Genomic DNA, 27,597 nt, shown 5'->3' with positions numbered 1-27,597 from the left:
TCAGCCACAACACCCAGTTGGTAGGTACCTCGATTTTGGGTTCAATCTGGCCAATGGGGTGCAATCCAAAGAGATTGAGGAACCTATAAATACCCATGCATGTGACCCAGAACTTCCTCTTTCAGCACATGCATTCGGAACACCCGCCCACCTCTCCCTACTTTTAGGGCTTTTGCGCTTGACCTTGCTATGCCGTCGTGTGTCGTCTGTCGTTGGGACAGGGGCACGGCAGGAATTTTTCCCACTTGGCTGATTGGCTGTTGCCATTTGGGTTTCGCCTGCCCCATAGCAAACCGTCACAACTTGTAAGGTTGCGGATAGGCTCTGGTTCAGGCGATAGGGATGGGAGAACGCTCTCGCCATCCCTATGTGAAAGGTATTCCGTTAAAGGAATCCAGGGACTCAAATGGTTTGGTCAACCCCTGAGAGGGGGCTATGTGAAAGGTATTCCGTTAAAGGAATCCAGGGACTCAAATGGTTTGGTCAACCCCTGAGAGGGGGACTTATTTTGATCCACTTCCCCCGCAACGTGCATAATTTTCTACATATCTATCATGTCTACTCTTCCTCAACACTGAATGGAATAGGTAAGCTCACTAGTTCGTATGTTTATTAGAGGCGCTATGTACACCAGTACATAAGGGCTGTTTTATATGTTACAAGAACAAGATTATTCAAGAAATTCTCTAAGTCATTCCTCCATTTGGGGAAAGGATTGACCCTTTTGAGGAGGGTAGGGTCTGGTTTACGTAGCAGGCTATAAATTAAATGTACGCGCACATATACATACGCACACATATACCTAACGTTCTGCAAAATTCTATCCTTGTGGTCTTCTTTAGGGATCATGCATTAGATTAGGACCTCCATACACAATGCCCAGGGTTGTGCCCCAAGGAGGTCACTTTGGTGCTGCTAACACAGCAATTTGACTTCACCCCCAGAGGTGCACTCTGTAGTCCCTTGAGACACCAAAAACCAAACATTTGATGTAGTAGACTGTCAGATATTGTGGTCTAGGGTCAGACAGGCAGCCACGAATGGACAATCTAACAACACCTCAGGCGAAGGAGGAAGCCAGATTTGGCAGCTTTATAGGGCCAGGTAGGATCTATTGACCAATTGATTAACTGCTGGCTGGCTGGAAGCAGGTAGTTATCTCTCTCAAACCTTTGTAGTAGTAACATTTCAGCGCAAAGATGCCAAGGCAGCAGCTCCTTCTTCTTTCAAGCTGTCTGAGTGGCATGCAAAGAAAGGAAAGAAATTAAGATTTCTGCTTAATGCAAAACTCCACCAACAAAGCAATTCGGAAAGTCCATTGCAGGCAGCGGAATCCTCTTTACTGAATCACAAGCCTACAAAGGGTAAAAAGCACAAAGCCCCCCCCCCCCGCCATGTACATAATTATGTCCAAGAACACTTTACGGATCTAAGATCAGTATGAATTAAATATTTCCCCCCTTATTGCTGCACAATAATCAGTTCAAGAATTCCCAAGGTCTGTGATAAATGCAAATAATTTTACTCTACAAAATTGTTAACATGCATTTTCTCTTCCCTAGGCAGCAAAATAAAAGGGATCAAGAAGACACTACAACCAAATGCAGCCTGTATTTCAAGGCAATGGCATTATCTAGTTCTCCCAGTCTGCCTCCTGCCTTTCTGTCTTCCAAAGCTTTTGCCTGCAATCTTTTCCAGTGGTTTTATTTCCTCGCCTTTCATGGGCATCAGCTTTTTCCACAAGGTCTTAATATGTTTTTTCTCACATTGGTATCCTAACTGTAGCTATTTATAGATACTTTAGGAGCTCTAGCGTGCCTGTACATCAGTAAGTGTGTCAGCTCACTTGCCTTGGATTCCCTGCATGTTACAATAAATCCACAGCCAATTTAGAAAACCCTCACAACCATGCAGGAAGCAGGAAAGTGGAAGATACCAGGGAGTTTCCCAAAACACACATATTCAATTAATTTTACTAACACAGTGGTTTTTGAAAATATCCTTTTAGGATCCCATGGTCAGATACATTGCTAATCCGTGATATGGGAATGAGGGTGCATGAACCTTGGGTTCAGGTCGTATTTTCTCTTCATTTCAATGTATGAGATCTACCCACAATTCCACCATGACATAAAACTCTGGTTTGTTCTAACTACGGCCACTTAAAACAGACCAGAGTTTGATATCCTTGTTTGTTACTTAATTATAATTAGGAAGGGGGAAATATGCCATTCTAGACTTATGCAAGCTCATTCCTACAATTCTAAACCATGTTTTAGTATTATTTATTTATAAAAGTATTTATAAACTGCAATATCAGGGCAGTACACAGCAATAACACATAATTTAAAAGGGGGGTTGTATTCAACTAAGTGCAATGCAGTATAGACCCATTGAAATTAATTAACCTAAGGTAATCATGGCAATAGGTATATTCTGAATAGGACAAATGTTGAAAACCACCCAATACAATCAATAAAATGACTGGCCTGCATAGGTGCTGGTTCCAGCGGGCCAAGGCACTGTGGGTCCATATATATATATATATATATATATATATATATATATATATATATATATATATATATGAGATCTGGGACCCCCTGTTGTTGGAGCTGGACACAGAGTGACACTGCGCAACATCGCATGTGTGCTGTCAGGACATCACACTGGGGCCCCTCAATGTGCTTCAGAAGATGGTGCCTCTGTTGACCAGTCAAAAAAAGTTTCAAACAGCTACGCAGGCCTGTCAGCATAAAAAAAAGTCCTGAAGAGATTCCTGAAAATAAGAAGCAATTATGACTTCTGAATCACTGCTAGAAGTGTTTTCTGTGGCATGGGACCAATGGCAATAAATGCCCAACTTCTAGTGGATGCCAGTTGGGTGTAGTGGTTAAGAGCGGTAGACTTGTAATCTGGGGAACCAGGTTTGCGTCTCCACTCCTCCACATGCAGCTACTGGGTGACCTTGGGCTAGTCACACTTCTTTGAAGTCTCTCAGCCCCACTCACCTCACAGAGTGTTTGTTGTGGGGGAGGAAGGGAAAGGAGAATGTTAGCCACTTTGAGACTCCTTCGGGTAGTGATAAGGTGGGATATCAAATCCAAACTCTTCTTCTTCTTCAACACTAGTTGGGAGACAACGAACACTGTTCCTTGGGTTGGTCTCAGTGAACAAACTGGGATATAAAGGCTCCTGTAGGCTTTAAGGCATCCTGAGCCCATGTTGTTCAGGACTTTGTATATCAGCCTTGAGCCTAGCTAAGTAGCATATGGGCACCCAATGGAAATGTTTTAGCCAATGTGTTGCATTGACCATCTGCTCCAATTAGTCATTTAGCACTGCATTCCGCTGTTGGTACCAAAGGACAGCATCAAGTGGTGTATCATCAGTCAAAAGCTGTATAGTGAAGAAGCCAGGTGTGCACCTCTGTGGGGAAGGAATTCCACAACTTAGGGGCTTCCACAGAGAATGCCCTGAGAAGGCAACCACCACCCAAACTACTGAGATGGAACTATCAAGAGAACCCCCTTTGCTGATCTTAACACCTAGGAGGGTTGGTAGGGAATGAAGCAGTCTTTCAGATATTTGGGGCCTAAGTTGTTTGGGGCTTCAAACATTAGCATGAGCACCTTGACTTGGGCCCAGAAATGAACTGGCAGCCAACACAGTTGGGTTTAAAGCAGGTTATACAAGTTCTAAAGTCAACCCAAGACAGTAATAGGGACCAGTTGAAGTTCCCAAGTTGGCTTCAAGGCTAGCCTCGTGCAGTTTACATTGCAGTAATCCAATCTGGAAGTCACCAGAGCATGGAGTACCGTGCCAAGTCATCTCTGTCCAAAAAGGGCCATACAAGCTGGTAAATAAGCCATAGCTAGAAACAGACATGCCTAGCCAACAAGGCAACCTGGGCTTCAAGTGACAATGTTGGACCCCAGAGTACCTGAAAGCTATGAGCCTGCTCCAGCCATGGTGAGCAGGGATCAAGAAGCCACACTGTCAGCTTCACTGCCACAAGCATCCTGTCTACATTCGCAGGCTGCAACAACCGAAAGTGAACTTACAAGGTGTAATTCAATGGTGTTCAAGAAGCCTCCAAAGGACCAGAACCAATTGTGGTATCAACAATATATGGCACTTTGAAAACAATACCCCAGTCAGCAGCTTTAAAAATACGGTGGTCCCGCAACTTATGTGTAATTTACTTAGGCGACTGCAGCTTTAAGTGGATGGTGGGGAAATGGTGAATGGTGGGGAAATGGTGAATGGGAGGGGAACCAGAAGATCTCTTGTGACCTTCCCAGAGCCCAGTAAGCAAGGTAGAGGGCTTAAAATATCTTTCTGTGGCAGTTTGTGCCTTGCTTACTAGCCATGCAAGGAGCCCTGGGAGCATCTCAGGACCTTTGCATGACCTTTCCAGAGCCCATTAAACAAAGCAGAAGCCAAGGCCCACTCCAGACAGGAGCTGCATGGAGGGGCAGTTCCAAAGGTTTCCTGGTTTTACTTGATTTTGCTTTGTGCGTGGACCCCCAGAACTGAACCTTCACGTAGGTTGGGGGTCCACTGTACACACAAACTGGAAGTATTCACAACAGCAGAAAAATAAGGATAATTTCTAGAGAGCTGAAACCACCCCACCCCCACCATTGTTATAATTACAGTCAACTTGATTATTAGCGTACATTCAAAAGGAAAGATGTGAATGACATACATACTGTTTTTGTAGAACCATGTATGCTTCATTTCAACTACTTGGAGGAAAGGCAGGAAGGTATGATAAATTTTAAAAAACACATTTTCACTTCTGGTATACAGTACTAGGTTTTGCAGAAGTGGTAGAAAAAGCAATGAATCATAATGAAAAGCTATATGTTTTTCCCCCAATTCAAATGACAGCAGTTTAATGCATGTAATATCTGCCTTATACACAAAAACAAGTCAGAGTGTTATTATTTATTATTAGAATTCTAGAAGTAACTGACTCTTTCAATTATATTTTTACTCGGCACATCATTTCATATGAATCCTATCCTTAAAATGCTTGACAAAAACCAAAGCAAACCAAGCAACAAAAGTGAGTGTTTCTGTGGCAATCACCAAGTTTGATCTCGGACAGAGATATTATTGTGCTGGTTCAGGCAACTATTTCAGACTACCTGCTTCTGCCCAATTTAAGGAGAATATATATATATATTGGCAGCTAGATGTGCCAGCTGCTTTCCATGCTGCTCAGGGAAAAGAAATATTGGGCAGATAGCTGTGCAGCATATTGTACAAACATGAGAGAAATATGTACAAAGTCTGCATAGTAAAATGGTCAGCTTCTTCCCAACCCCACCCCTCCTTAGACAAGTCTGGAGATGCTTATTCACTGTAGTTGTCACTGCCAATGAGTTTTAAACTGTTCATCTGAATCTACCCAGGAGCCCACAACCATAGGCATTCTGAGGGAGATGGCGAATCAATGCCCTTGATAGCAAAAACATTGAGCAAGGACCCCTGGATTTGACCAAGTGCAAAGGTTTTCAGTGGAAGGAACAAAGAAATACCCAAGCCCTGCCATCCATCCATCCATCGACTGTGATTAGTCTGGCTACATAAATAATCGAACATGCCTGAAGACAACTGTTCCCAGCTGTCTAAGATCATAACTTGGCTCACATGGACTCCCAGGACATTCTATAAAAGATCTCAAAGTAGCTGTCTTAATACAAAGAAATTTCAGAAATAGACTGGAAAGAGAAGTGGCTGAATTGCAACTAATCACCAAACTTAAAACCATGGAGAAACCTGGTTTGAACAAAGACATTGGATTCTTATCTCATTATACATAACAAAGCTATCTTTAGCCATCTCACCCCTTGCCTTTCCCTGCAAGACTAATTGCAGCCGTTTAGAGTCATCAACAGGTTTTCCACACTTATCAGCCTATCACCCATTCCCACCACCCTTCTGAGTAATACCCCTCCCCACTCCCCCACTATATTTAAGGATCTGGTGACTTCTGTTTCAGTGTATCTGAAGAAGTGTGCATGCACACGAAAGCTCATACCAGGAACAAACTCAGTTGGTCTCTAAGGTGCTACTAGAAAGAATTTTCGATTTTGTTTTGACTATGGCAGACCAACACGGCTACCCACCTGTAACATGGACTGTAATGTGAGGTGAGGAAGAACTTCCACTCCACAGCCAATTTTGCATGTGTGTGTTGAACTTCTGCAGGCGCCCACATCCTTACAGCTTCCCTTGCCTTTTGCTTCTGCTAGCTCTTAGCATCTGCTTTTTCTTCATCTGTGGAGCTCTTAGGACAGCAGTTTGTTAGAAATGAGTATCTTAGCCCTTCTGCCATGCAGATATGGAGCCCTATGAATTTCAGCATGGAAAAGAGATACCCTTCGCCAATTAGCATTACAACGTGGTGGACACATTCTTTATAGCACCGACCACCATGGTTGTGAGGGCAGAATTATAATGGCTGCAGAGGACTGTAGAATACATCAGAGGAAACCCCAGAAAACAGGAAAGAAGAAACTGAAAGATAAATCAAACATTTGTCCATTGCTTGAAATCAGTGGCCTTAATGGTCACCCGTGAAGAAGCTTATGAGAACTGTAGCAATAACCGTAAGGCAGGCGATATTAAAAAATGACTCCATATTTTCCCAACTCCTTTGGGTCAGTTTTTGTTTTGTGTAAACATTGTTTGCTGTTGTGAAGACACTGTTCAGCAACAGACGCATAGCCTTCCATGCTGAAAGCTAGATATGATCCTGCTGCTTTGAAAGCCCCAAGGATGATTGCAAACAGGCTAATTAGAATGCTCAAAGGATAGTGCTTCCCAAGAATAATGACTTCCAGCAGTAATGTAAAAGGAATGATAAACTTCCTAAGGACTGTAAATATTGGCAAACTTATCCTTGCTTGTGCTTGATAATCCACTTAAGTGATTTCCAACATAAATCAGAGGAAGTAGAAACAGTTTCATGGGGGTAACCTTACCAAAATCAGGGAAGTGAATGATTTTATTCTTTTATTTTTTTACATTAGAATAGTGCTGTCCTGCTCCAAGATGCACTGGAGATGGGAATCTGTAATCAATCAGCCCCACCTTGTTTACCAGAATGATGAAGAAAGAGCAGATTACAAAGAAGAGGGCAGAAAGTAGCTTGAACAGAGAGGAAGGGGTGGCGGCGGCAGCAGAAGTGAGTGACTCCTCTTCCTCTTGTCTGCCTTTCATCTCTTGGCACGTGCAGCAACAAGCCCCAATCTGTTGGCCATACCAGATGGCATCCCCACCACTCTGGCAAGCCACCACAGCCCCTCCTCACCGAAGGGGCTGATTAACATTTCTGCTTAACAGAGAAGGTTCTCAAAACCTGAGGCATGTCACCTGAAGATCTACAAGAGGGGTTGTAGGAGAATTAAAACCAAGACCAAGAATCAAAAACAACATGAAATCAAGGGAGCATGACTTCCATGGAATTCCATTTAATATGGAACCAACAAAATACTTCAGATCCTTGAATGGGCTGGACTCATCATACAACCTGTTTCCAGCAGATGTGTAGTCCTCCCTTGAAGTACCAGGCAGGGTTGCATCCTGCGTTTACTGATCGATCCAGCTTTGTTCCTGGATCTTCCAATGGTGGTTGTCACTAGGGACACTTTTGTATGCACCAGCTGAACCTTTTCCTGGTGAAGGACACTAAACATGCCTGATAAACATTCTGATTTGAATAGTACAGTATGCTCTACATTGGGCTGCCACAAGCTGGTACGCAGTGCCTCAGCAAGAATTTTGACTCGTGCATCCACATGCGAGTCCAGTATTACAGCATCTTCACTGACTTTCCTGCCTGTTTCCAAACCCAGTTCAAATGGTCAAAGAGGAACATGATATTTAAAGGACCATCTTCTCCCACAACATCCTGATTGCCTAGCCAGGTCTTCTAAACTTTCTCGCCTCATGCAGAAAGAAGGAGAAAAGGGGAGAGGGTAAAAATGCAAGCTCAAGGTTTGATGCAGCATGTCCTTGGTTTGTTGTGACAGCTGGAGCAGACTAAATAGTTGAGTGTGTGGTCATCATGTTATGCATCCTTTGATATTTGTTGCTTAAATGGCTTACAAATTGGCTCATCTTGCAATTAGTGTTCATTAAGTAACAAAATGAGGTTAATAGTCAGATCCTGTCCTCTGCTGTATTTGTATTTGAGCAAAAAGGCATGTAGCATTTTGAAATGTTGAGCAGAATTCACAAGCAGCATGACTTCCACTTGCACAACATACTTTTTCACCCTCTCCTTTCCCTGTGCACCCACCCACACAGTGCCCAAAACTGCTCCAGGGGGTTGGAAGGAAACCCAGCATGGATTTTTGGGGATCGCAGTGGGAGAATGATAGCAGAGCACATTGGCAGAGCACACAGGAGGTCCCAGATTCCATTCACTGGCACTCAAAGCAGGCAATACCTGGCTAGATGGATAAATAGCCTGATCTAGTAAAAGGCAGTTTCCCATGAAGCTGCTATTTGTCCCGCTGGAGAAAACAGATAGGTACCAATACTGTCCTCATATCTCTCTCTCTCCCCTTCCCCCCGCCCCGCCGCACCTAATAGAAACTTGAGGTACGGGAATGTCATCTGGGGAAAGAGCAAAGAGGTGAAGATGACACACCTTCTCCCCCTAGGCTACTTATCTTAATCCAATATTCTTCCTTCCCTTCCACCCCTGACTCCCAGATGCTTAGTTGTTGTTGTTTTTTAAAAAAATGTTGAGATTCAGGTGTTGGAGATTCATTCCCTGTGTGCAGTCATGGGATTGTTGTCTTTCACATGACGGTGTATGTTTTGATTCCACAGGAACGGGGTGTTACGTAGACAGGATGTTTGTCTTACTGTGTTCCTGAAATGGGACTATTGTCCTTTGTTCTTTCTCTTTGCTGTCTGATGATAGAGAGGGAGCCATGTTTCAGAGCTCCATGTATGTTTATGTGTAAATAAAGTAGATTAGCCTACATGCGGAGTTGCTGAGGTGTGTTACGCAACTGCGCAAACACTCTGCGGATCCCTAAGTGTGCTGATGTTTCTTGGCATCAGTCGCTATGGTGTTCGGGCTGAGGAATGCTTATGAAGCTCCCGAACGATAGCCAAGGAGGGAGGGAACATGCCAGTCAGGCATGTGTCTCTGCCAAGGTCCTACTTGTGTGTAGGACAAATCCTGACATAGTACACCATGTTGAAAATTATGTAGCTTTAAGTTCTCCTCAATGCATATGTGTAGTCAGCAGAAACCCTACATTGCCTGATCTCAACAAGACATGGGAGTGAAAGGAATCGTAACCACACATATGTGCCCAAGCTTATAAAAAGTACCGGTAGTATCTTTTTAAACAGAAGTGCTGGCTAAAAGGCACCCCCTTCAGCCAAAGCCACTTGCATGTGTTCCACTCATAAAATTGTGGATTTGGCCATTCACCTCATCTGGCATGTCCACCTTCCAACTGGAAAATGGTTCTCTCAGGGCAGCTTTCCTCAGAGAACATCATAGGTATCTCTTGGTGGGCAAGTCTATCTTATAAAGAAGTTGAGGTGACTCCACTCTAGACACGGCCAGTAGCAGCACTGGTTTAAAGAGGAGTTCCCACTCCTGGCTAGCCCTGGGAACAAATTGTAGGTAAGGAAGTAATTATAACATGCCCATAGTTTCCAGAATCATTTCCCAAAAACTAAGCAGTAGACTTATATGATTGGAGAGGAATCCCTGTTAAGAGCATGCAGAAGTTTGTGTCAGTGAAAAGACAAGGCAGTGAATTAACCTGTCAATCTGAAAACTAAATGCAGAGAGATACTGTCGAGCACTTCAGACAGAAAAGGGGAAAACATGCAGAAACAGTGTCTAGGTTGAGAATCTGGCTACCACACAGAATGTACAATCATGTGTTTTTTTTAATTTTACATGACTATAGCTTTTGTCAAAAGTAGCTCACCAAAACAAGAAAGAAATAGCTTCACCATTGTTGTTGTTGTTGTTTAGTCATTTAGTCGTTTCCGACTCTTCATGGCCCCATGGACCAGAGCACGCCAGGCATTCCAGTCTTCCACTGCCTCCCACAGTTTGGTCAAACTCATGTTAGTAGCTTCGAGAACACTGTCCAACCATCTCGTCCTCTGTCGTCCCCTTCTCCTTGTGCCCTCCATCTTTCCCAACATCAGGGTCTTTTCCAGGGAGTCTTCTCTTCTCATGAGGTGGCCAAAGTATTGGAGCCTCAATCGTGATGGGCCAATGGCCATAATAATAAATATCTATCTATCTATTGGAGCCTCAACTTCAGGATCTGCCCTTCCAGTGAGCACTCAGGGCTGATTTCCTTCACCATAGAAGTATTCTATTCTACATTGTTGATAAACCTGAGAATGGCAGCTTACTATCTAAACATAGCTTTCAATATGCTGGTTATAAAAGCTGGGGAAATATTCAGAATTCTAGGTCCCAGAATTACCCCTCTACACACCTGAGCAATGAAGCAGGTGGAATTTTTCCAGCCACCCCACATCATCTCCTCTTTGCTGTATGTATCCCAATATTCCAAGTCAGTGCAATATTAAGATCTTTGGCAACAGACTGGAATTTCTCCAAGCTATCTTTGTAGCCATCCATTTCAGAGACCCCATTCCCAGCTATGCTTTCTTATTTTTTTTAAAAAAATTAAAAAATATTTAAGTATAAACAAGTGTTGAAAGATGAACAGTGAAAGTATAAACAGTGTTGAAATATTTAAAAAAGGCAGAACATAATGTTGTCGGTAAAGCTTTCCAAACGAAAAGGAAGCCCACACTTTATTTATCAGTAGCTGCATATGTGAGCATTACAATTTAGAGCCAACTTCCGCTCCCAGCTACACTAATGCAGATTATGACTTAATTGTGACTTTGAAGGTGTTCTCTGGGTTACTCCACCACAGCAGAATGTGAACATATGTACATGCATTCACATGCAACCATCATCTGAAATGACAGCACACATCATCCATGTGATGTTTATGTCAGAACAATGCGGAAATGTTTAAACAAATGGCAGAGGGATGCTGTTTTCAATTAAAAAAGAAGAAGAAGCCAGAAGCTGACCTGTTTCCATGGAAACAAGAGGAGGACTAGACAGTGCTGCTCTAGAAGGGAGAATTGCAGATGCTGGGCGGGGGGGGGGGGGGGGCTGAAGTATCTCTTACGTTACCTTTTTCACATATCTTTTTCACACAGTTACCATCAAAATATTAGGCTGACTGACTCCATTTTTCTTGCATTTCTAAACTTATTAAGCAACAGGTGTCAGCCAGTCCTCCAACTGCCATCCTCTCACACTACTGCAGGGTTGTTCCAAAAGGCAACTATTACAGTCTTCTCACAATGATTCATACCACCTTTGGAAAATGGATAAAACAGAATAGAAATGTCAGCAAAAGAGCTTTATTGCCATGCTTGACGTTTAATCAAAAACCTTTTCACTTCTCTTTCATGTAGCAAACTGTCCCTAAAGAGCCATTATTTTCAAATAGCATGGCTGGAACTTGATAGCTTATGCTAATATATTGTTTTCTAAATAAGTAGAGCCGGTTTCTCTTACCATAATGACAAAGTGGTTCTCCATATTTATTTACTGGAGGCAGTTTAGTAATAAGTTCCTGATAGAAGACATATGTATCATCAATAGCTGAGGACACACTGAGCACAAGGCACTCACACTGAGGGCTCTGCATCCCAGTAGTCAACATAGCCTGATTTATTTCCATCCATTCATCCATGTGTGCAGACAGGTAAACATAGAGGTCACACAACAGGATGCTAGAGGGAAAGGGAGGTCTGTGTGTGCTGTCCATAGCCTCATGCAGCTGGAGCATTTACAAGGCACAGAGAGAGATGGCCAGATGGGAATGCAAGAGGCACATATGTATCTCCTACTCAGCCTAACATCCTGTTGCAATTGTGAGCATAAGTAGTGGTGGGAGGGTAACTTGGTCCTATTGAGTCCTGTCAAGTATTCTGAGCATGGGCGCTGTACTCATGGTGCAAGAAAGTGGATCATGCTTCTTGTACAGGTGAAATAAAGTACAGTGGTACCTCAGGTTACATACGCTTCAGGTTACATACTCTCTGCTAACCCAGAAATAACGCTTCAGGTTAAGAACTTTGCTTCAGGATAAGAACAGAAATTGTGCTCTGGCGGTGCAGCGCCAGTGGGAGGTCCCACTAGCTGAAGTGGTGCTTCAGGTTAAGAACAGTTTCAGGTTAAGAATGGACCTCCGGAACGAATTATGTTCTTAACCCGAGGTACCACTGTAACTGAATAGTAATATGCTGAGGGGTCTGCTTTTTAAAAAAAACTTAAGAGGTGTGTGGGTGTTACCAATGCAACCAACTATGTCCTGGCCAGATGAAACCAGTAGTATTGTGCTTGCTGCCATAGGAGGAAGTGATTCTGAAAGTCCTGCTTTCAACAGCAGTTCTCTTTTAATTATTTCTAGGCACACAGTCACATAGTGTGGGTTGCCAGAGCCCCAGGACCACATGGAGGTAGGGGTAGGAGGGAAACAGACAGAGTACGCATGTGCATTCAACTGCCTAATGGCGTCAGTGTCACCCAGGAAATCACAACCGCAATGATAGGCAAAGAAGAGTTGTTCTGTTGTCTGGAGAGATCACTTCCTGGTTCACATGGATAAACCATTTTCAACCAAGCCTAGCAACAGAAGTGTGTAGCTGTGCTGAGGCACCACTAAGTGTGGAAATTTTGTGTCCCTAACAATTTTGTGCCTGGGACAACCACCCCGTGCCCCCCCACACACAATGTTATGTCACTGTAGGCCCATAATCATCTTTATAGGATGCCCCTAAAAGGCTACTGTAAGCCAAACGCAGCACTGGGACTTTGTGCTGTCATTTTGCTGCTGCTTTTATCTTCCTGTAGCAACTGCCCACAATTCACCAACATCCATTCAAACAGCTGATCCATTTGCAGTCCAGCTGCCTGCATATATTGCTCTTTGGAAACATTATGTATTATAACAAAAGGACTATTTGTTGTTGTTGTTGTTGTTGTTGTTGTTGTTGTTGTTGTTGTTATGCTTCCTACCCAGTAAACCTACAGGTGAGGAGGCAGTAACTGAAGCCATGTGAAAAACCAGCAATGATGAAATGCTAAAAGACTTTAGATAATTCTATCAGGTTATCCATGGACTAAAACAACACAGATTGTGTAACACAGTATGCAGTTCTGAGTTTACTCCACTAACCTACTTTCTCATACTTCTAGACTTCTCATACTGCCAAGCACCATACTGACAGCTCTTTAGGACAACCATCTCAGGATAAGAACCTCCTCATAAAGTACTTGAGCTTTTCTCCTGAAAATGTGTTAGTGAGAAAATTGCCATTGGGAGTGGGGCCCTAAGAAAGAAAGAGTAAGAAACATTTCAGCCTGAAATTTCATTTACATCAATCCCACTATGGATGCATTTCACAGCTTACAATGCGGGCAATACCCAGTACAAAAGCAATACTCTCCAAATGTTGTTGGATTCCAGTTCTAACCAGACTCAGCCAGCATGGCCAATGGTCACAGATTATGGGAGTTGTATTCCAACAACATCTGGAAAGCACCATAAGAAAAGCAGTGTTGCTACACATGTTTACTCAGAAATAAGTCACACTGTGTTCAACAGGGTTTCCTTTCAGGTAAGAGGTACAGGACTTTTAACCTAAATCTGGTTTATGGAATGGGACCTTAACGTGAAAAGTCCTTCACAATTCTTATTTCTAACAGTTCTCTGAATTTTTTTAATACTCTGACTTTTCCTTGCTTGGTGCTGCAGGTAACTATCGATAACATAGTAATGCAATACAAAAAGAAATGTGATAAATATCAGATAAGTGTATCATGTCTCTCCTCCATATACACTTTCTACTATTGCAACAACCCTCTGAGAAAGGTCAGGCAAAGAGACTGCAGCAAGGTCACCCACAGAACTTTGTGTCTGCGGAGATATTACAACCTTCATCTCAGCAGCCCAAATCCAATGCTACCCATTCCTTTATGCCACCACATCATTTTAAAGATGGAGAATAAACTTTTCAATACACAGTTCAATGCAGTATAAATGGACAAACCCTGCATTTCAATATGAGGTACTATAAACTGAGTTAACATTCAAGCAAACAACCATACAGCAGGATGAAGAGCATGATTTCAAAGATACATGCTGATCAAGTGAAGAACAAGTCAACATATATAGTCTCGGTCTCAAGGGCTGCACGCATTCCTATTCTTCTTTGGCCATGATCGAAAGACAAGCAGTCTGACTGTGTTACAGATACCTGTACTGCTCACATCATCAAATAACAACATATGCATTCCCCACTAGACAAAGATGTCCAAGCATCTATTCTTTAACAGAAATATGTTTGTTATACTCTATATATACACTACACTGTGTGATTATACTGGGTGGTATTCAACTAAGTTTAATAAAAAAACAAAACATGGCTAGGTTAGGTCCATTAATTTCTGTAGACTAACTCTTGAGTAAAACTTAATTGAATACCACCCACTAAATCCTCCTTGTACATGTGGACAAGGATATATAAAATATCATTTTCCTCCACAGAAGGAAGAGCAGCATGGATGGAGAAACATCCATTTTGGGTAGATTTTGAGTAGAAATTATGAGTGGGAAAACAGCCTGAAGAGAAAGGGTTAAGTAGCTCTTCTTTCACCCCCTGCTGTTTGCCCACTAAAATGGGCTGCTTTTGGTTTAACAAATGTGTTTTTGAAAATTGGGAAATGTACTTTGGCCCTTATACAGACAAGGGAAGTTATGGACAATGGCCTTGTTCACAAAGCACGGGAAGCCACACTATGGTACTGGGAACACATAAAGGTGCTGGCTGCTGGAGAGTAGCTTGTAGCTGCTTGACTCTCTCCTGGTCCTTTCTGCTTCTTGGTTACAGTGCATGGCTATTGAGGAGAAATTAACCACAAGTCCTCCTAGTTCAGACGACACACTAAGCCCAACCTTGGGTTAACTCACTGTGGTGCAACAGAAAATGGGACCAGGGAGGAGGAAAGCAGCTGCAAGCTCATCTTCAGGAGCCCCCATGGCCCCAATAAGCCATACTTTGCTTGACTGTGTCAGATGAATCAGGCCATTAAGCAGCTGAGCATGTATCCTGCTGTAAAAATTCCAGCTCTGTACAGGTGCCACTGTTTTTCACTACCTATCAGCCTCAGTTTCTCATCTACAAAACAGACAAATTAAGACACATGAGCTGTAAAATAACTTTGCAGTTAAAAATGTAGTAAAAAAAATTACACAAGCATTGAATAAAACTAATGAAAGCCTACTTGTATTGCAGAGAAGCTATGCAAATGTAACCTCAGACATTTATTCTACATTCGTTCAAACAAGGCCAGATCCAAAACAGATTTTTTTAGATGGACCCCAAAGAACTGACAGGTACACACACACACACACACACACACACACTTTGTCCACACCCTGACAGCCTTAGTTTTGGGAACTGAGAACACTGTTTCAGTATTTCCAGTCCTTGCTGTTCAGTGGTTTGGTGTACTTCATTCTGCTTTGAGCTCCACTGGTCCATACAGCAGACAATGACCAAGCCAAGACCAATGTAGGCAACCCTGACTCTCTGTACCGAAATATGCTTTTTCAGGAGACTTTCCCCAAGCAAACCCTGTAAGCTAAAGTGTCCTGCTTCATTGATATGGCTTGTTGAATCACAGAAACATAAGGAAACTTCAGACATGCACATAGCATCCTGTTGCTTCCATACAGCTGCTCTTAAATGGTGTACTATCTTTAAGATGGGCATTTCAAGAGTGTGCTCATGTGTAATAGAAAGAATCACACAATAGGGGGGAGGCAGATTTAGCATTAAGCTGGAAATTATCGACATTCAACCGAGATTAGTTTTTATGAGTAAGTTGGATAGAAACTCTATTCTGATTAAACTTTTCTCACAGGTGTATCAGAGCCATTCAGGAAACCATCTTATAGATGACAAATATACAGATACGAACAGAAAACTGGGGAGAACTGACCCTCGTTTCCATGCCTCTCCCTTTGAGACTGCTAAGGCCTGCTAGTATTGGAGACAGTAGCTGCTGCGTGCTCTCAGTTTGTGTGGAAGACCTGCCTTCTAGGCTCTCTTCCTGCTTTGACAGTTACTACAATACATTCTTCCATCCAAGATCACCATCAAGCCCATTCAGCTGGTGAACCATAAGCCGGGCTTCCATGTGGAAGACTTGGATTCACATCTTGTGGTACTGACAGAGCCCCATGGCCTTCAATAAGTAAAGGAGTGGGGAAAGATGTGACACACTCTATGGATAAAGCATTCATTCACCAGCCCTTTCCATATAGTGTTAACAGGGCAACTGATGCCATTCACCACTAGCATGCTAACACTCCATACTAATACGCCGCTGCCCATGGCAAGACCATCTATTCATGTCAATTATTGCTCTCCACAGGCCAATTCTTCGTCCCTCAATACGAGGGAGTTCACCTAAAACACATGCTTGAGAAGGCCCCTTACCTGTGGCCTGTGACCCGCCTCATTTCAGCCTCCTTAATGCCATGTGTGGGATGGGAACAATAAGGCATCTCAAGTGGTTAAGAAAGGTGGCAGTCTCACACACACCTGGGAATGTGTGAGAACCCAATGGGACCAATCTACACATAACTGCTCTTTAAAGAATAATAATGAAAAAGTTACAAGAAAAGGAGTAGCAACAACAAGTATTCAATCCTATGCGTGTTTACCCTGAAAGAAGCTCTCCCCAGGTTACTTGTAGGAAGGGGAGCCAACTCCTAGGGGCCAAGGTCCCTTTGCCCACCCCCCATTAAAATATATGAGGGGATGAGGCACCCCAAAGTTGATGAACATTGCCATTCAAATGGTGCAATTGTGATTGATTATGTGATTGATTATGCGGGGCGGGGCTTACCTGCCCCCCCCCCCAATATTTTATTCAAGTTGGCAACCCTGCTCCCAGGTCACTGGTTGCAGGTTTGGACTGCCCTGATTTCTGTCACCCCCTTCCTCTCACAGCAGCCTCCTTCGAAGGGTTGGTGGGTGAAGGGATTTTAGGGGGTGGCACCCGGGGGCAGAGAGGTTGGACCTTCCTCTCCCCTCCCCACACCCCACCTCACCCCCTGCCTCGGCCTCGTTCTCCTTACCCTGGCGGCGCGGGAAGAGTAAGGGTCCTCGAAGAGCGCCCACATGCGCGGCTGGAGTCTCTTCCAGCGGCCGCCCTTGACGTCGAGCGGGGCTCCGAGGGCGGCGGCAGCTGCGGCGGCGGCTCCCACGTCGTCGATGCCCAGTCGCTTGGCAGCCAGCTCGTCGTCGTCAGGCTCGGCGGGCGGCTCTCCGGTGATGAGGTCGGGCGCCTCGAAGATGTCGAGCGCCTCCTCGGCGTCGCGGTGCTGCCGGTACGTCATCCAGCAGCAGGGCTCCACGTCGGTCTCGTCGATGCCCCAGAAGGCCAGCTCCTCCTCGAAGAGCGGCCCGCACACGTCGGCGGGGCAGTGCAGCTTGCCCGTGCGGTAGTAGTTGAGCACGTAGGCGAAGACGCCCGGGTGCCGGTCGAAGAAGAACTCGCAGCACGTGGCGGCGCCGCCACCGCCATTGCTGCGCGGGCTCCAGGCACTGCCGCCCGCGCCGTCCAAGGGGCCTCCCGCGCCGCCGCCGCCGCCTCCTCCCGGGTTAGGTCCCGGGTTGGGGGCGGGCAGGGGCGGCGGGGGAGCCGGCAGGGGCGGCGCCTGGTGCTCTTCCCCGCCGCCGGGGGACTCGCAGGCCAGCAGAGCCAGGCGGGTGCCCGGCAGCGTCTTGAGGGTGCTCCGGTAGGTCTCGTGCCTCGTGCCCCCGACGTTGAGGATCACCCTCTCGTGGTCCTCGAGCTTCCCCATCTCTGTGGCTCAGACATGACTGCGGGAGAGAAAAGGAGAAGAAGGAGGAGAGAGGCGCCCAGAGGCAACAGAACCGGGTGGCTATTTTTAGGCTGCCCGGGGAAAGGAAGACGTCGATTGTCATGGAAGGGTGGGGGAGGGGCCACGGTCACCACCACGTGATAATTGCCCCCAAATATGAATGGCAGGTAGCAGCTTCCTAGAGGTTGCACCTTGCATGGAAGGGAAGGGTAGCTAGTTGCATCTTCAGGGGGGAGGGAAGTCCTTCGAGAACAGACGTACAACAAGGCGTCGCCTACACGTCCTGAGCCTACAGCCCCCTGCTGGTCTTATCCAAGAGAGGGCGCTCTTCACAACCTACACCGTTTCCTGCTGGAACCCAGAGCCAGGTCACCAGAGGGACCTCCCCATGTTGCTGTCTCCGTTTCCCTTGTCCCGCGTTTGCCTCCCCCACTCCCAATAGCCGCAGTTCTCCTTAACAAAACCCAACCCCGTGCCCCATCCCTTTGGACCAACCCTCAAGTTTCCCGTCTAAGTTCCTCGCAAGCAGTTGCAAACAACGCAGCTCAAGGGGAAAGTTGCTCTGCCAACGACCCTGGAACCAACCTGGCGCTCCTTCCAGCTCTTTCCTGGGCACAATCCGGAGCAGCCCCCTTGCCCCACACTCCTTCCGCCTTCGCCTCTCCTGCTTTCAGATGGCTGCTCTTCCTCATCCTTCCATCTCCTCGCCCTCCCTCCGCTTGAGATGATCCGGACTCTGCCTCAAAGCGCCCCCTCCCTCCACACACACACAAACACCCCAGTACAGCCAAGGCTCACACCGGAATAGAGCCGCTTCTCCTTGCTAGCAATCAGTAGTCACCTTCGTCAACCCTCTTCATCCCTCCTCTCTGAATTCTTTCGTCCAAGTTGCCTGGACAAACATGAGGAATTAAAACGAGGTGCCCTTTGTCCATCTTCTATCTATTAGGAGAGAAATCTACAGGAGACATCTGGGGTTGACTAGTGATAACCAAACACTCTTTGCACCCTCCCCCCTTCCCAAATTCAGCAGCGGGCACACCCTATAGGATCTGTTGTCGTGTAACCTTAGCAGCAGATTTCTACGTTCCTCATCCTCGCCAGATTATACGTGCAGGTTAATTTAAGGACCGAGAAGCAGATGTAATCAGAAATGCGCTGCTATGGTTGTCCCCCTCCCCGTGCCATCCTTCCCCATACCTTGGTGACACGAGAGAAGGAGGCTGCTCTTCACATTGCAAACGCTCTTTCCTTCGCAGCTGCCTCCAGACTCGGTTGTGTTGGTGTCAAACGAAGAACTACTTGTTGTAGCGGGGAAGGGGGGGGCGCTCCTCCCATCTTCAGGTGGCCATGCCAGCGCCCTTGACTGCCAACCCCGAAAGCAAGGGAAGCAGCCCCCACCTGCTGCTAGGAAACCTCTCTTCAGTCATTGTGCCAGTTCGAGGAGACGCTTTAGCTTCGCGGAGGAGAAAAAAGCATCACAAAAACATGGGGGGGGGGGAGTAGGCGAGGGTGTCCTCGGCAGGGTGGGCTCAAAACGTCTGAAGGAGTCGCCGCTGCTCCATCCAAGCGCCTCTCCACTCGCTCCAGCTCCAAGGTGAAAGGAGCGCTGCTGCCAAGGCTTCCCCTGCCTTTCAAGAGAGGCGAGGTGGGAGCTGTCCCTTCAGCACCATTCTCCAGCAATTACGTGGCAGGCGACCCCATTAGCCTTGTTTTCTCGGGTTGCGCGATTGCTTCGATCGCTGAAAGCAGACCAAACGCGACGCAAAAGCCATCTCTGAGGAATGCACCTCCGCTCCTTTCACACGCTGATTTCACTTCGGGGGAAACAGAGCATCCGGTTGGGGAAGAGTTGTTTACCTGACAGGAGCAGTGAGGATGGCACCTAGCTACAGGTGAAAATGACACGGAGTAGGCTTTAGAAGAAGAATTCTGGATGTAGGAAGTGCAATGGCAGTCAACAGCAAGGATGAGGGGGAAGACACTAGGATGTGGCTGAACGTTGTTGTTTAGTGTCTATGGACCTCTGTTTCTAGTTCTGCCTCCTTATTCACTGCACTCACAGGAGCATTTTTAAGGTTTGCTGTGTGTGTCACTACTATATCCCATCTCCACAGAATGTTCCTTCACAACCTCACCACAACCTTTGGGAGCTCAACATGAACAAAATGGTGTGTGTGTGTGTGTGTGTGTAACACAACACATTGAAAAGTGTCTGGAATAGAAGGATCTAGGGACTAGCTCTGCTTCCCATTAGGTAGCCATTGTGTCACCATGATCCACGGAAAGAAATGACTCTGTTCAAGGGTAATGAGACTGTTTCCAGGTGTAATCATAAATACACTTGCACACCCCCATCCTACTGATCCTGTAGTCCTTTCTTTGGTGGTAGAAAAGCTCACCTAGATCATCTGACATCAGGAAGAGCCACTATCCAGAAAGCAGAGGACCAACCCCGCATTACCTAATATGATGTTTTGTCCTAAGGGTCCAAGGAGGCTGAAGGAGAACAAAGAGGTGTGATTTTTCATTCAGCGTAAAAAGAGGTAGAGATCACTTGATAATAACAGACAGAATCAAGTAGGGAATCTGAAGTCCCTTCTCAGTGCAAGTAAGCCTGAAAATCTCTAAAGCCACCGTTACAAGTGCATACACAAGATTTCAAAAGCAAATGTAATTTTTCACTGGATTGCTCTACATACAATTGTAGGCAGACTACATCCCAAGAGAAGCAGCCACATATTCCTGACATCTATAAAGAATGCTAGCCCTCAACAAGACCTAAGACCATAACTGCATTGCAGGTTACAGCTTATCTGCATGTTTTTGTATTTCTGTGCATCTTTATTCCTCCCAATTTGCTAGTATTAGAAACACCTCCTGTATCTGTGTAACAAAGTTTTAAGCTTTTGGGGTGCAACCAATCTGCTCCTAGAAATATATAGCTATAGTTTTATTTCTATGATCTTGCAGGTCCTTGTCTTTTGAAAATCTCCCTTATGAGAATATTCACAATTATGCTTATACACTATAATCACACTTACTGGTAAAGTATCTTTGGTTTATTATGGCCAGGATAGGGAAGATGCTCATTGTTTACCAAGAAACAAAAGGAATCTCAGTGATCAGCTTGAACTATCCTTGAAGAGTCACCAAACAAAGGAGTACAACAAGACAAACCATGAGAAACTCCACTGACAGATAATGGGGGGGGGGGGGAATCAATGATGAAATGCCTGCCTACATTTCTTGTAGCAAGGAAACTGAAATATGGAGACTACGTAAGGGACTTGGAGGAGCTTGCAACGGTCCTTCCTGCCACAACCATTTTTTGGTCGCAGCTCCTTTCAAGGCGCGCTTGGCGCGGGAGTGTGTGCCCAGCTACTATGGACAAAGCCAGGAAGAGTGTTGATCATGCTGCAGCACGGAAGGTGATTGCTCTGGGTGGCAGGCTGATCCCCCATGCAGATATTGTTTTCAGTAATGCGGCCCTGTATAGGACGGATGGTGTTCACTTGTCTGATGGCGGAAATGATGTATGGCTGGCAGGAATCATCAAAGGTCTGAAAGGTTGGTTACAGGTGTGAGGGTATTGGCAGCAAGCGCTTGGCTCATGTGGTGATTAGGCATTGGCTTATTGATGGGGGGAGGGGAGGTCAGCCATCGCCTGCCCCTCCATGTCCAAGGGTATTCCGTTAAAGGAGTCCGGGGCCTGGATCTTGTCCGAAGTCCACTTGAGGGGCTAGGGCCATGTCAGGCCTCTGGGAACACAGAGGAGAGCTGCAGGCGGGTTCCCCTGATGTGGCTCCCTCTTTGGGTGGTTTACCCTTTCATGACTCCCTGCAAGGTGGGCAGGAGTCAGACATAGTCTATTGCCAATGCCTAAGCCAATACCACTTACATTTGCTGTAATCAATAAAGTTGTGGCCTAAATTTTGCCCATTAACCTTAAACCAAAATTCTGTGTCAGTGTGAATTTATTTCTTATGGGGGGGCTGGCTTGGGGCCTTGACACGCAATTTCACAATTATGCTTATACACTATAACCACACTTTACTGGTAAAGTATCTTTGGCTTATTATGGCCAGGATAGGGAAGATGCTCATTGTTTACCAAGAAACAAAAGAAATCTCAGTGATCAGCTTGAACTATCCTTGAAGAGTCACCAAAGGAGTACAACAAGACAAACCATGAGAAGCTCCACTGACAGATAACGGGGGGGGGGGGGAGATGATGTAATGTCTGCCTACATTTCTTGTAGCAAGGAAACTGAAATACAGAGACTAACAGCTCCTAAAAGTTTTTAGCAGATGCTGTGAGCTACTTCTACATGAAACCAATATTGACCAGGTTAACTCTTGCGTATATTCATACTCAGTCCATCTTTCTTTGCAGGACAATCTACATGCTAAGGAATGAATGTAGGCAAGAGAATGATAGTTTAGTAGAAAAGAAGTCAAAAGGCAATGTGTGCAAATACCACGGGCATGCCCTAAGATGTTACACAGCCTGAACTTCACATTATTTCTTGAGCTCTGTTTCACACATTTGAAGATCATCTGGTAGGGAAAAAGAACATCCCTGCATAGAACGCCATTGACACATCACAAAAGTCAACCAGGGGGCTCAGCCAATGGTGGAAGGATTAAGATCCAAAAGCTGGCAGTTTGTAGCATTACCTAGCTAATCCTCTGTGCCACCGTCTCTTTTCTCTACCTCACATATACACATGGGGCATAAGAGGAATCAATTGCAATCTGGTAAGCAAGAATGGGCCTGCAGCACCTGCAGAGTTGGATGGTGGTTCAAGCTGTGTGTCATCAAGCCAATAGCCACAAGTTTCCCATTCCAGCAGTAGAACATCAAAGATTCAAGAATACCTTGGGTATTAGGTCTCCTTGTGATCAATGCTGGTAATTGTCCGTCTTTCTCGATGCCTTCCAGTGTCTGTGCCACAGCTGCTGAATCCATTAAAAACTATCTGCAACATCTGAAGCATTTGTATTTTTTAAACAGCATAAAAGCAAGGGGAACAGATTGTTGTTGTTGTTGTTGTTGTTGTTTGCACTGGGCTAAACAGAAAAAAGCTATTCTCAAGGAAACATGAAACCAACTTATTTACTACTGCAAATAGCTTTAATCATTTCAGAGATATAGTGATCCATATAACCAGCCAGGGAGATCGCAACTGCAGCAACATGCTGAGCTAGGAAGCCATAGCTTGGTGTGATGTCTGAACCTGGGTTTATGGTTTAGCTCTGTCCAGGCTAACCACATGTTGTAGACCAATAACAAACCTTGGTAACAGCTTGTGGTGAGACTCTGGAGAGTTAACCTTGAGTCTTGTGTTTGGATGACACACTAAGCCAAGGATAGGGAACACATGGTATCCAGATGGTACTGGTCTGTAACTCCCATCATCTCTGACCTTGGCTATGCTGGCTAAAGCTGATGGGATTGCAGTCCAACACATCTGGAGAATTACAGGTTCCCAACCCCTGCACTAAGCCAAGACAGGCTTCGCTGAGCATAGCAAAGTTGCAAAACAACTAGGTAAAGGTAAAGGGGCCCCTGATCATTAGGTCCAGTCGTGTCCGACTCTGGGGTTGCGGCGCTCATCTCGCTCTATAGGCCAAGGGAGCCGGCGTTTGTCCGCAGACAGCTTCCAGGTCATGTGGCTAGCATGACAAAGCTGCTTCTGGTGAACCAGAGCAGCGCACGGAAATGCCGTTTACCTTCCCGCTGGAGCGGTCCCTATTTATCTACTTGCACTTTGATGTGCTTTCAAACTGCTAGGTGGGAAGGAGCTGGGACCGAGCAACGGGAGCTCACCCCGTCACAGGGATTCGAACCGCCGACCTTCTGATCGGCAAGCCCTAGACTCTGTGGTTTAACCCACAGCGCCACCTGGGCACTAGAGAGATGCAAATCAGCTGCAATCTGCTCTCCGGGATAGCACACACCCATGTTAGCATGATGTGTGAAAGGGCCAAAGAGAATAGAAAGTATAAAACAGGTTAAACCACAGACCTTTTGAGAAGGTTGTTAGAAACTTCTTCCTGCCTCTCATTTGTATGAGTTTCAAGTGGATTGAACTGGGCTTTCATTCTTGCCCACAAGAAAGAGCACCTACTGATACAGTAAGCAAGATACTGGTGTGCTGAAACAGCTAAGTGATGCTGGTAGTGTGGATCCATGTGGCAGTGAAAGCTTCTCCCTCTTTTCAAGAATCATGGGGCAGGAAAAGGGATCAGCAAGTCCTGGAAGTAGCTGCTGCTGCTGGAAGACACCCTCTTGGTTTCTTCTAGATTCCAAGTCAGGCAGAGGGATACCATAATAAACATATTTCTTTTAAGAGGCTAATGTGTAAATCAACTACAATGGATGCCATTCTCAAAGTTGCAGCCTCATATGTGCAGGCAGGAAGAACTTTCTTATTCCCATTTCAGAATTTACAAAAGATCACAGTAGAAGTGATATGCTTACTTGTAGATCAGATGCTTTCCACCTTCATTTGGGTTGCGTTTTCCCCTCCCCCGTGTAACTTTTGCAGAGAAAACTGCTTCTGTTTGGATGGAGCTGTCTACTGCCATGGAAACAGAACAATCTTCTGCAAAGGACCAATGCTGAGATTGCTCTACCTATTTTCCAGCAGCATTTCCCACTAAAGTCTCTAGGAAGAGCTTCAGTGGCATCCTGTTATATCTTGTAAATTGAATGTGTTGCTTCCCTACATAGAAAGGGCCAATGGTCCAGTACTATTATTGTTTCTACCTATTTAGTAAAAAAAAAAGTGGGAATGTCACTGTGCAGCCTCCATTCAGGATTCATAGTGCCACATCATATTCCTGGATTTGCACATGAAACCAGTCACTCAACCCAATTATTTGCTTCCTGGATCAAACTGTATGATGGATAGTAGTACTCCTCCAAGTTAAATTTATATAGGCAAGTATGCTTTAAATCAGGCATAGGCAAACTCGGCCCTCCAGATGTTTTGGGAGTACAACTCTCATCATCCCTAGCCAACAGGACCAGTAGTCAGGGATGATGGGAGTTGTAGTCCCAAAACATCTGGAGGGCCGAGTTTGCCTATGCATGCTTTAAATGCATCTAGTCTTCTTTCTTGTTGCCTTGTAGCTTTGAAGCACAGAAGTTCAATAGTCCAGGCTCTCACTTCTGCTGTCTGTTGTTTCTCTTTTCAATCTACAGAGATAAATGACACTCTAAAATAACTAACTCAGGGTGACATTGAGCCATAATAAACATAGGGACCAGCCATTCTAGCAGAGTAGACCCAAAGGCACATGAAGCCACTATGCTGTAGATTACAAAACTGTTCTTAGGTTGTGGAATAATTTGCATATTTCTGACTTAAGTGTGCTAATTAAAAAGAAGCCAATAGTTTGTCCCTGTAGCAATTCTAAACCTTTTAACTCCAAGATTCATTTGTAAACCTTGATTAACCAGCCAAATAGCTTTAGTGCAGAAGACATCTGGCTTGGTAACCCTTTAATGCTTTCCTTTAATCCTATTTAGAGTACCTTTAATTTATACCATGAAAAATAAGTGTTATATTTTGTCTCCATTGTAAGGTTATGCTACAACTGTCCATATCCTTGTTTCTTTGCGACTGAATGTCATCCTAAGAGACCAAAAAATCTAAAGCTTATGCAGAATGTCATGCTTTGCAGATTAATTAGACCATCAGTTCAGGAGCATGTTGCAGGATCTGAATTAGCTTCTGATAAGTTTCCAGCTGGAATTCAAAGTGGTGGTTTTATAGCTTTCTCAGTTGTAAATGACATGGGATTAGTGAGATGGAAAGCCACCTCAATCTTATTTTCCTATCTGGGTGCAGCTGTAGTAGGGGATGGATTTGCAGTTGATACAAACTGAAGGGGGCTGTTTTGTGTCACAAGGCTTTTTCCTCCTGAAAGAAGATTCATTAGTTTCCTTTTAAGACAACTGCAAATATATGTTAAGACAGGCTTTACAACACAATCACATGTCCCTCCCCCCTCCCCCCCCCCCGTCTCTAGAGTTGTATAGGTTGAAAGCTTTCAGGCCATTCCAAAGTGTTATTTTTAAAAGAGTGAAATTGGAGCACTGGCTTGACATTCAAGCACCTTAAATCCTCTTATCCTTAGAACACTACGTGAAGTCAGCCATTTAAGATTCAAGTTTCCAAATCTCAGGTACTTTTTCTGGTTTCTGAAACACTGTGGGAAGAGGTAGGGATTAATTGAACCCCAGTGCTGGCATGTTTACTGGATTCACATACAGTGGTGCCCCGCTAGACGAAAATAATTCGTCCCGCGAAAATTTTCGTCTAGCGGGGTTTTCGTCTTGCGGAGCGGCAATGGGAGCCGCGCTCCGCAAAAACGAAAAAAAAAAGACGAAATTTTTTCGTCTTGCGAGGCAGCCCCATAGACTTTTTCGTCTAGCGGGGCAGCCTCCCGCTAGACGAATGCTTTCGTCTAGCGAGTTTTTCGTCTAGCGAAGCATTCGTCTAGCGGGGTACCACTGTATACACATGCAGTTGTCTGTAGTGCTCCTATGTAAACACAATCATAAAACAAAAATAATTCAGAAGCAAAAACCTTTGTATCAGCTTGATTACAGGGTTTAATTTGTGTTGAGGAAAATAGCAGGATCTCGGAATTAGATTGAGCTCAAAAGAGTATTAAGGATTCACTTAATAAAGTTTGAAACAGAATAAAATATTGCTGCCTCAGCCAATTAAGTACAGCTATTTAACTCATACTTTACTACAATGGAATCTTCTCCTCACATCACAATAGATATTTGTTGGGAAATGACTAAGCTGCATCAATGACGTGATGGGGTCCTTCAGATAGTCCTTATCCCTCTCTGTATTGTTCCACACCCTATGGGTCACAAGGTAAGAAAATTAGCATGTCTTCACCATTTTCAATGGAATTAAACCAAACATAGATTGGCAGCTGCCACCACCCACTGATTTCTGAGTAGCAAGATCCTCCAATATTGTTGGGAGGAAAGAAAAGATTTGAATAGAAAATAGTCACAGAATCATAGAATCTTAAGAGTTGGAAGGGACCATGAAAGTCATCTAGTCCAACCCCCTGCAATGCAGGAATCTCAACGAAAGCATCCATGACAGATGGCCATTCAACCTCTGCTTAAAAACCTCCAAGGAGACAGTCCACAACCTCGGTTCCACGGCCAAACAGCTCTTCCTGTCAGAAAGTTCTTCCTGATGTTTAGTCGGAATCTCATTTCTTGTTACTTGAATCCATTGCTTTGAGCCATACTCCCCAGAGCAGGAGAAAACAAGCTTGCTCCATCTTCTATGTGCCAGCCCTCTAGATATTTGAAGGTGGCCATCATATCTCCTCTCATCAGTCTCCTCTTTCCCAGCTAAGCATACCCAGCTCTATTAAGAGCTGGTCCTCGACCGTAATAAAATGAATGAGTTGAGTACCCAGCTCTCTCAACTGTTCCTTATAAGGCTTGGTTTCCAGACCCTTTATCATCTTGGTTGCTCTCCTCTGCAAAATGCTGGAGGGACTCCACTTCAGTTAGAACACATTTCCATATGTGGTGGGAC

General features: G+C 44.9%; 1 protein-coding gene and 1 pseudogene across 6 annotated transcripts in view; both read right to left on the bottom strand.

Annotated features, from left to right (window-relative positions):
- Positions 1 to 20,131, bottom strand: part of KCNC2 (potassium voltage-gated channel subfamily C member 2) — a 92,431-nt gene extending 72,300 nt beyond the window's left edge. For 3 of the 6 annotated variants that reach the window (XM_033162302.1, XM_033162305.1, XM_033162304.1), the window contains exons 1-2: positions 19,206 to 20,129; positions 17,256 to 18,003 (exon numbers count right to left, since the gene is read on the bottom strand). In XM_033162302.1, coding sequence (XP_033018193.1) covers positions 17,256 to 17,984 — 729 coding nt within the window. In that variant the 5' untranslated portion in view covers positions 17,985 to 18,003; positions 19,206 to 20,129. Of the gene's footprint in view, positions 1 to 17,255; positions 18,004 to 18,590; positions 19,017 to 19,205 lie in introns of those variants that run through there. The other 3 variants (XM_033162307.1, XM_033162306.1, XM_033162303.1) reach the window with 3 other exon arrangements.
- On the bottom strand, positions 6,263 to 7,236 carry LOC117054015 (annotated as a pseudogene).
- Positions 20,132 to 27,597: the final 7,466 nt, after the last annotated feature.

This window comes from Lacerta agilis, chromosome 10, assembly GCF_009819535.1.
Source record: "Lacerta agilis isolate rLacAgi1 chromosome 10, rLacAgi1.pri, whole genome shotgun sequence".
Classification (NCBI taxonomy): domain Eukaryota; kingdom Metazoa; phylum Chordata; class Lepidosauria; order Squamata; family Lacertidae; genus Lacerta; species Lacerta agilis.
The sequence above is the reverse complement of the archived record's forward strand: the minus strand, read 5'-3'. Positions and strand labels throughout refer to the sequence as shown.